The 10,226-nt window shown below is 41.5% G+C and overlaps 1 protein-coding gene and 1 long non-coding RNA gene across 3 annotated transcripts in view; one reads left to right on the forward strand and one right to left on the reverse strand.

Annotated features, from left to right (window-relative positions):
* LOC109864535 (fibroblast growth factor receptor-like 1) overlaps nucleotides 1-4,962 on the forward strand; it is a 63,261-nt gene extending 58,299 nt beyond the window's left edge. The window contains exons 4-7 of the mRNA XM_020452376.2: nucleotides 1,765-1,857; nucleotides 1,968-2,246; nucleotides 2,399-2,752; nucleotides 2,839-4,962. Of these exons, the coding sequence (XP_020307965.1) occupies nucleotides 1,765-1,857; nucleotides 1,968-2,246; nucleotides 2,399-2,752; nucleotides 2,839-3,242 (1,130 nt within the window). The 3' untranslated portion in view covers nucleotides 3,243-4,962. The remainder of the gene's footprint in view (nucleotides 1-1,764; nucleotides 1,858-1,967; nucleotides 2,247-2,398; nucleotides 2,753-2,838) is intronic.
* Nucleotides 4,963-7,631: 2,669 nt separating this feature from the next.
* LOC109910261 (uncharacterized) lies at nucleotides 7,632-10,210 on the reverse strand. Of its 2 annotated transcripts, XR_004204317.1 has the most exons (4): nucleotides 10,022-10,209; nucleotides 8,529-9,308; nucleotides 8,335-8,424; nucleotides 7,632-8,161 (listed from the first exon to the last, which is right to left on the reverse strand). It is a non-coding gene; the product is annotated as an uncharacterized LOC109910261 (long non-coding RNA). The 2 variants fall into 2 exon arrangements; XR_004204316.1 differs by having other exon boundaries at nucleotides 7,632-8,424; nucleotides 10,022-10,210.
* Nucleotides 10,211-10,226: the final 16 nt, after the last annotated feature.

Raw genomic sequence — 10,226 nt, forward strand, 5'->3', positions numbered from 1 at the left:
GTGGTCTGTCGTGTGCCTTTTACTGAGGAGTGGCTTCCGTCTGGCCACTCTACCATAAAGGCCTGATTGGTTGAGTGCTGCAGGGATGATTGTCCTTCTGGAAGGTTCTCTCATCTCCACAGAGGAACTCTAGAATTCAAGGCACACTCAACAAGTATGACTACCACAGCATTCTGCAGAGATATGCAATCCCATCTGGTTTGCACTTAGTACCACTATCATTTGTTTTTCAACAGGACAATGACCCAAAACCACCTCCAGGCTGTGTAAGGGCTATTTGACCAAGAAGGAGAGTGATTGAGTGCTGCATCAGATGACCTGGCCTCCACAATCACCTGACCTCAACCTAATTGAGATGGTTTGGGATGAGTTGGACCACAGAGTGAAGGAAAAGCAGCCAACAAGCGCTCAGCATATGTGGGAACTCCTTCAAGACGTTTGGGAAAGCATTCCAGGTGAAGCTGGTTGAAAGAATGCCAAGAGTGTGCAAAGCTGTCATCAAGGGTGGCTACTTTGAAGAACACTTTTTTGGTTACTACATGATTCCATGTGTGTTATTTCATAGTTCTGATATCTTCACTATTATTCTACAATGTAGAAAAGAGTAAAAATAAAGAAAAACCCTTGAATGAGTATGTGTCCAAAATTTTGACTGGTACTGTGTGTGTGTGTGTGTGTGTGTGTGTGTGTGTGTGAGCTCAGTCAGCAGTGGACTCAGGGTTAGAATAGGTTCTCTGTGCATTCCTGTGGGTCGGGCCCAAACAAAGCAGCACTTTCTTTCAGCCCTGTCCGTCTGCCTGTTTGCCTGCCTGTCTGACTGCCTGCTGACCTGCCTGCACAGTTTAGGTTAAAGGCAGCTAATTGGTTTCCAGCTCAGGGTTAAGTCAACACGCCGTCTTGTTTAAAACAGTGTGGAAACTTGAGAGAAGCAACAATAATATGGCACTGTTTGCTCACCCCTGCCTCACAGAGCCAGTTAGAATAATACCAGCGCTTTGCCTGCTTATCGTTCCCATAGAGTTGTAAAACTTCATACGCTCTGAAAGCCAAACACGCAGTCATTTTACACACCTCACAGTCCACTGATCTCCAAGCAGAATCATTCATCCTGCGTCACACAGAAGGGTCCTTGTTGGAGCTCAAAGCAAGGCAAATAAATCTGAGAGATCCTTCAGCAGTTTGCACTCATCCCTAGACCCCCGTGCCATTTACATGACGCCATTTTCAGACGTTAAGACTTTGGTTTTGGGTGAAATACCTCACATCACTGAAACGATAACTGTCCGCTAGATTTATGTGGCAATATCTAAACGATACTTTGTGGTAATGGCAGGGGGTAGGAGAACTCCCTTTTCTTTAACCCATTGGTTTTATATTGCCTTTCTTTGCTCTGTAGCGTGAGAGTACATCATCTTTCTGCAATATTCCGTTTTTTTGAAAGACTACCTAAACCCTAACTTTTTTGCTTTTGTGTTTTTTTTAGATACTAGATTAATGCATCGTCTTTCACAGTCCTACGATCAGATTTATTCAGACTTCTCACTGGGCACAGACGTCAGTTCAACGTCTAGTTTGGATTTACATTTGGTTGACTTCAATGTGAAATCAACAAAAAATGTCACCATTTCGTTGGATTTAGGTGAAAGGTTGGGTGAAAATGAAACGGGTCGGATCGCTATGAAACAATCTTCATACTCCCTGCATGGGTGTGTGTGTGTGAGTGACAGAGGCTAACCCTCAGTCAATGACTTTTGTGTTTTTCAGATGACACTGCAGCGACCCAGACTGACGCTCCACCTGCCGTATTGGAACCCAACGCTGAGCTCACCCAGCCTGACCCTACAGGAGAGCCCTGGGGTGAGCAGCACACTGCTTCACTTCACTACATTATAATACTCCTACACGTTGTCATCTAAATGCTATTGACATCTGTGTTACCTAACCTCCATGATGTATTGTCTCTGCAGTAAAGCCTCGGTTCAGCCAGCCCACTAAGATGCGGAGGCGGGTGCTGTACAAGCCGGTGGGCAGCTCGGTGAGGCTCAAGTGCCAGGCCACGGGCACCCCTCCCCCTGTCTTTACCTGGTGGAAAGACCAGACCCCTCTGCCACCCCCGCGCCAGGGCAAGCGCCCGCAGTGGACCCTCACCCTGAAGAACCTGCAGCCCCAGGACAGTGCCAAGTACACTTGCCACGTCTCTAACCCAGCAGGTCACATCAATGCCACCTACAAGCTGGATGTCATCGGTAACACCACCGACACCACAACAAATAATTTTCAGTTTCCTCCATCACACTCCAATTTCATTTATACCCAGACCTCCCATATGTTGCCAAATTAATTGTGTTATTGTCATTATGATTCTCATGCTTATAAACTCCTGTCCTTCTCCCTACAGAGCGCTCGCATTGCAAGCCTGTTCTGACCGGCACACACCCGGTCAACACCACCGTGGAGTATGGTGGCACCGCCTCCTTCCAGTGTAAGGTCCACAGTGACGTGAAGCCCGTGGTCCAGTGGCTGAAGAGGGTGGACCCAGGCACACAGGACCGCTATAACTCCACCCTGGAGGTCGGCGGGCAGCATTTTGTGGTTCTGCCCACAGGGGATGTGTGGTCCCGGCCTGACGGCTCCTACCTCAACAAGTTGGCTATTGTCAAGGCCCGCGATGAGGATGCTGGCATGTACATCTGCCTGGGAGCCAACACTATGGGCTACAGCTTTCGCAGTGCTTACCTTACTGTGCTGCCAGGTGAGTACAGCCATTCACGTGATGGGATGGAGGCTTACATCTGTAGAGCTGTCTCTCATATCACTGTGATTTGTCTCTCTGTCCAGACCCTCAGGTGGAGAACACAGTGACGCCTCCCCACCTGAGCTCCGGCCTGCCCTGGCCTCTGATCATTGGCATCCCTGCAGCAGCCCTCCTGATCGTAGGCACTATCGTACTCTGGCTGTGCCACAGCCGTCGGCTCCACAACACCCTGGCTCCCCGGCACATACCTGTAGTCCACAGAGACCACCACATCTCGGACAAAGAGCCCAGCACCACCACCCCCTGTACTGCCCTGACTAGCCCTGACTACCCCAGCCAGAGACTGGTGGGCCTGGGAACCCCTGGCCTCAGTGGGCCCCCTAAGATCTACTCCAAGGTTTACACAGACATGCACACGCACACACACACACACGCCCATGTGGATGGTAAGGTCCATCAACACCAGCACTTCCACTACCAGTGCTAACCAGCCCCTTCTCATCCCACCCCATACCTACGGCCTTGTCTCCTAGCCACTGCTGCTATTCTGACCCAACAATGGACTATGAGCAAGGGACAATGAGCCGGGTAGATGGAACCAAGGAAAGGCTTGTAGTTCATGTGAACTACACCTCCCATGATAAGCAGTGTTAACACACCATTCGGTGGCAGAAGCCCTTCCAGGTTGGATCCTGGGATAGGCATGGACAAATGTTACTAAGCTGCCAGCTAATACCGCTTCATTGAGATGTCTCAGGGCAGGGAAACCCTCCCATGTTTGCTATTGAGTAATTTATGTTTTTTTAATATCAGACAACTAAGATTAAACGCAAATTGTATTTTAAAGGATGGAAAGGAATGGACAAATGATAGAATGTCTATTTAAACAACAAAATGCAGGGCACTCAATTTAAAACATAAATATTTAGATGTGTGTTTGGATGCACGTAGCCCTGGAGAAATCATTCATTAGTTAATGGGAGAAGTGTCAGGGTTAGGTTCAATTTAGGTAAAGGACATCCAATTTACACAAATTAGTGTTTCTAATAGAATTGACCCCAACCCTATTCAAAAAAAGAATGAACACTCATGTAAACATGTACCTGTGTCCAAACTTTCAAAGCATAAAGTAATATGAGGAACTTTTAAGCTTGTCTAAATTGGAAAATGCAAGATTTATAAGCTTTTTAAAAAATTGAAAATGTAACTGTGACAAATCTAAATCTAGCCAAGATGTTTACAATGTGTTCCGAGCTTTTATATTCTCATAATAGAAACACAAACTGTGGTGTCCTCTGTTTTGAAATAGGTGGCATAATTTTTTTTTTAAGAGGTTTTGTAATGTGTGTGTTTCATGTAGGAAAGTACAACTCATCAGGGAAATTAGATGGATGGATGAATGGATGAGGTGAAAAAAAGTATATTTTTTATTCAGATATTGTATAATATGTATCCAACTGTGTCTGAAAAATGCAGTAATACTATTATTTACTCTGTACAGTGTCTGTCAGATGCCAAGTTCTTTTGCAGCGCTATAGATGTGTATATTACTTACAATTCTTGTGAGGTATATTGTTGTATAAGGTAGGACAAGTATTGTACTGTACCTTTTGTCTAATGGTTTAAAAACTCACAAAAAAGCAATTTAGCTGTGTTTTTATCTTATTGTTCTATATTTATTTGTAACCTACATTATTCTTCTGTAGCTCAGTTGGTAGAACATGACACTTGTAACGTCAATGGGTTTGATTCTCGGGACTACCCATATGTAAAAATGTATGCACGCATGACTGTAAGTTGCTTTGGATAAAAGTGTCTTATAAATGGCTTATATTCTTATTCCAGATTGGATTGACCTATGGGTAATTTAGACAAAAATATGACAAGTGTTGATTGTATTGTTAAGTTGAATTACAGATTCTACTGGCCTAGTTGTCTCATATTTTATTAAGAACCTGACCATATCTTTATATATTTCACTTTTTTATTTGTTGATAAACATGGCAACCATTACAAAGATAATTTAACAAAGAGTCATTCACCCTACTCTCAAGTAGTCATAAATCTAGTACCCAAGTGTTTTAAAATTGTCACGTTAATCTTGTGCAATTACTCTGAAACATTGCATGATGCAAACTCACTCTGGTGCTCATGTAAATTTAGTACTGTACAATAATATTTTTGTAATAAAAATGGTTTCTATACTTTTTGTGTAGTGTTTGCAAAATCTATTTCGATGAGGACGTTTACATATGAAATGTGTTTTTATAAAAAAAATAAAAACAGAGTGCCATTCTGGTCCATGTTGACTTGCTACTTTACACTCCCCAGAAAGGCCTCCATCCACTGTTAGTTTAACATCCGCTGGAATGCTCTGGGAAAATCAAGTTGTGCGTTCAACACCAGGCAAGGAAATAAATATTCCTAATAGGATTTGATACCTATTAATATGAGGGTAGGGTTACACAGACACAGTGCACAGGGCTACTTGCCCCGTTTCTCGCTGGAAGACAGTAACTGGAACTCATCACTGGAACAACAGATATTTGTGAAACCCAGTGTTGGAAAAGTACTCAATTGTCATACTTGAGTAAAAGTATAGAAAATGACTCAAGTTAAAGTGAAATTATGAAAAGAAAATGTAATTGCTAAAATATACTTAAGTATCAAAAGTAAAAGTATAAATCATTTCAAATTCCTTATTAAAAGCAAACCAGACTGCACAAATATGTTCTTAAAAAAATATATATATATATATTACAGCTGCCAGGAGCAACACTCAAGACATCATTTACAAATGAAGCATTTGTGTTTAGTTAGTCAGCCAGATCAGAAAAAGTAGGGATGACCAGGGATGTTATCTTGATATGTGCGAGGGAGTAAAAATTACATTATTTTCTTTAGGAATGTAGTGAAGTAATAGTAAAAGTTGTTAAAAATATAAATAGTGATGTAATGTACAGATTCCCCAAAAAACAACTTAAGTAGTAATTTAAAGTATTTTTACACCACTGGTCAAACCCAGTTACCTGATGTCACTTCCTTCCACTATATTTTTTTATAATTTAGCAGACACTCTAATCCAGCGAGATTGAAAGGAACATTTAGGGTTAAGTGCCGTGTTCAAGGGAACAGGAACATAATTTTTTAAAATAGTCATCTTGGGGATTTAAACTAGCAACCATTTGGTTACCTGTCCAATATGCACTTAACCGCTAGGCTACCTGCCCAATTAGTTTGTTGGTTGTATTTTATTCTCTCTCTGACATAACGAAATGGTCACAAAACATTATTTTAGTGAATTAACATATTAGGATTACCAATTCAAACAACGTATCTATCTATATAGCTACAATGAAAAGGCCAGGGGGTTTGGCTGTTTCACACCATGCATAAAATCCTCAAATTGTGTTGTTTTTTCCCGCCATCTAGTGGTATACTAGCGCCATAGATTGAACAGAAAAACATCCAACATTTCAAATGTACATGATGATACATGTACATTCCCTGATATGATTGCAGTGTAATGAATGCACGAGTTCTAATCTAAAGTGTCATAACGTGATATGCTGTGTTGTTTTTACACTATTACACCGTTTTACTGCAAAGCAATGCAACCTCCGCAAAGTGCCTTTGTAACCCCCCCCCAATGACTCCACCCTGGAGATGAGCGTGAGGTAAGAAGCGTCATGTGACACACTAGCACAAGTTGCCGCGCGGTGAAACACCGCTTTCCATTCATTTCAATGGAAGGAAAGCAGTGAGAAGCGCAGAGGGCGGGGGGACATTTGGGCGGTGCGGATGTGGCGTGGAAGGCGGTGACAATGATACACTTTTCCCAACTTTATGCAGCGACCGCTGGGGGATGACCAGTGATATCGAGTGGTTTCCATGACGAATTTGACGCTATGCGATCTAAGGCTGGAGACTTTCTTCTGCAAAGATGGCTGACAAAAATATTTGGTTGGAAGCAAATGTGATTATAACGAGATAACGAATCATGCAAAAAATGTTGACAGGAATATGTTAGTTAATGTAGAGACAAACGATTATGCATTTTTTGTATCATAAAGCTCATTTACGAAAATAGCGATTTAGCAAGCTAGCTGACTAGCTAACATTAGCCAGCTAGCTTTATGGGTGTTGTGACATGAGTATGAAATTGTAAGTCTGGTTGTTTCATGTTTTAGGGACTCCTGAAACAACCAGCAAACCAGGCTGTCGTCTTGTGAAACAGTGGGTGTAAAGAATCTAGCTAGCTAAAGCATTTACTGCAAATTGAATGTACACTTTTGTACGCTTCCCTTGCTGATATTTGCCATGCAATGCAGAGATGAATAACGTAGTTAGCTAGCTATGTTCTTTGCTTATTGTGCAGTGGAGGATAAAAATACCTGTATGGATGTGTAGATAGCTATCTAGCCCCATCTGTGTATGGACCCAAACGTTTGGTATACAAATTAGTTCAGAACCTAGCTATGAATCTCAGCTATCATAGCCAGTTGTATCAACTTCAAAACAGTCTGAATTATATTAATGAAGCCTATGGATTGAGTAGAATATAACTTTGTGCCAAGGATGCAAGTTGTATATACATTACCATGCATAAGATCCCCACATTGGAGCCTGTACATTTAATATATTCACTGATCATGTACTCTACACCTTGGCAAATAAAGGTGCAGTTCAGGTATGAATGTCTTTGAGATCATTTTTCAGTCATATCCAATACTAGGAGTATCAAATTCCAGTCTTTGAAAGATGCTGTATCTGCATGCATGTATTACAATTACACACTTCAACAGTGTTTACCAATCTTGGTCCTGGGACATCAACGGTTACACATTATAACTAAGACTAGAAACAGATTGATTTGTAATTATTTATTTTTTAAACAGTACACTACACTTCCTATGCATCATGTAAATACTCTAAAACTGGTTAATCTCAATATCTAATGCCCTTCATCTGCATTGACCTGATATACAGGATAGGTGTAGTATTTCATCAAATGAGACTTAATTTCAACCAGCAGACAATGTGAAACGCTTTATTGAAAGAAGTTCATTATCCAAGTGTTATAAATACATGCATTATAAATATAATTGTCATATTATAAATACAAGTTCAATCTGTACTTCAATGCACATCTGTTGTGCATTATAAAAACAGGAAGAGAGGTGGTGAGAGAGGTGTAAAAGACAGAAAGGGAAAGAGGTAAGACATGGGGGCAGGGAAGGCAGCATATGATTAATGAATCACAGTGCAACCCAAATATTCTCTCAGTTCATCACAATTACATAGTAGTGAAACTAGACAGTCCGAAGGTTATCTTAAAAGCGGGTGAGGTGGCAATGATGGGACTGGGGGTTGGCATCCTCTCCCACGTCAAAACATATCTGCAGACTAGAGACAGATAGCATGTTTAAGTCTTGTGTTCATTTTTTATTCTAACCTTGTTAGTCATAATAATCAGGAGGTGAAATGCAAAACTGACCTTGGATCATTAACTCTGGGACTACTGCATCTATATCTGTATTTCTATGTAAAGCATCTCTTTAATAATACTTCCTGTTGACCTGACTAAGTGACCTCATCTCTGCTCATGCTGTGCCCTCCATGTAGCCAGTTCAGATGAGGGAGGGGTTCACCGACACAGCTGATATAACCTAGAGGGAGAAGATGAGAGAGGGATGAAGTGAAGGAGAGAGACTTATTGAGAAATTAAGGTAGCTAAAGACATTGTTCAACAGGAATCTGTGTGTGGCCTCACCTGGTGTCCACACCACACTAAGTGGCTGCAGAGTACTTTTGCTGAAAAACATGAACAAACAATATAGCGTAGTTATAGAAATAATGAAGTGTCTTACTATTCTCCATGGTTGACCCTCTTGCCTATTTTTTGAAGGTGCAAGGAGACACAGTTATACACCTGAGCCTGCTTACTGCACAACACAATCCATTAATCAGATTGACACGAGTGTGTGGGTTACAGGGTGTCTAATTGTTCTACATTCTTTCAATATGGGTGATTTAAAATAGCCTGTTTTTGTACAGACATCACACCCTTACCTTAACAGCACCCTCACCTGAGAAGTAGAAATCAAAGGGAGAGAAACTGGGAATTGAATAACTTCAGTTGACATGGAAGAATAGTAAATGGAAGAATATTCTTATTGCAATGTGAATGACTCTTAAGAGCCTTTGTGCATCGTGTAGTCTATAGTATTGCCAGGGAACAGCGCCCTCTTTGAAGAAGTAGGAGGTGAAGATCTCCCGCACAAGGATTGCCTCTTGCTGCATTGTTGGACCCCATCCTTGAAACATCCTGCAGAGCAGCAGACTTCTCCTCTGGCAGACAGCAGCGAGCTGCAGATCCCCTCCTGGTCCTCGTGTCCATCCTCATGAAGTTATGCAGGACACAGGTAGCCTTCACACACCTGAATTACTCCAGGAGGCAGTACCAGATGGCCCTCCTGGTCACCCAACCTTGCAGTGCCCTACACCTTAACTGTAGGCACTCATTTTGAAAGAATCTCCAGTTACAAGGTATCTGTAGGAATATGGAAGACAATGTAATTATTAGACTTTTACATCACCAGGTCATTGTGGATTACAAAAGAATAATATCCCTAATAAATTATGATAAGATTGGATTGATAGATGCATGGGCACATGTGCATGTGACAATAACAGGATCATATCAAGGATAGCATCACAAATGAATACAGAAATACCACTTGAAGCTTGATGATAAGTTGGTCATTTGAATCAGCTGCGCAGTGTTAAGGCAAAAACAACAATGTGCACCCCTTTGAGTCCTCAGGACCAGGACTGAGAACCAATGCACTTCATATGTAGACATGCTTTCATAGCCCTCTTTATCCGAGGACAGAAAACATCACAAGAAACAGAGTTCATTATAGTCCAATTACACCGCAGTGAATATTATGTTACTACACAAAAGTACCTGCCCTAACCAGAATAGCCTACTCGCAGTTGGGGCTGCTACCCTATCACCCTCCTCCATGGCTATTAGCTAGCTACCTACAAATTAATTTGGAGTTTTTTTTTTTTACAGTGATAAATGCATCAAGATAGCTAGCTAATATGAAGTTAGGTAGATGGTGATATTTCATTCACTTAGCTAGATATCTATACAGTATGTGAAGTTAGCTCATTTAGCAGCTCATTTGAGTTAGCCTGTAGTTAATTAGCGAATAATATATCGTTGTTTTTTTACATTTTCGAAATGTATTTACTTACTTGAATAGGTTCTCCCAGCCATGTGGACAATTGGAAACAGGGCAGCAAAGTGTGTTTGTCACCAGAGCGTTTTCGAGGATATTACTATTGAACTATGTACTAATTAATAACTAGACCTTCATACAAACTTGCTATGCTGAATTCTTGACGCACAATCGAACATGCTGCCAGCACGCCCACAAGCGAGTCACAGTGGGCGGCACGC

This window comes from Oncorhynchus kisutch, linkage group LG19 (genome assembly GCF_002021735.2).
Source record: "Oncorhynchus kisutch isolate 150728-3 linkage group LG19, Okis_V2, whole genome shotgun sequence".
NCBI classification, from domain to species: domain Eukaryota; kingdom Metazoa; phylum Chordata; class Actinopteri; order Salmoniformes; family Salmonidae; genus Oncorhynchus; species Oncorhynchus kisutch.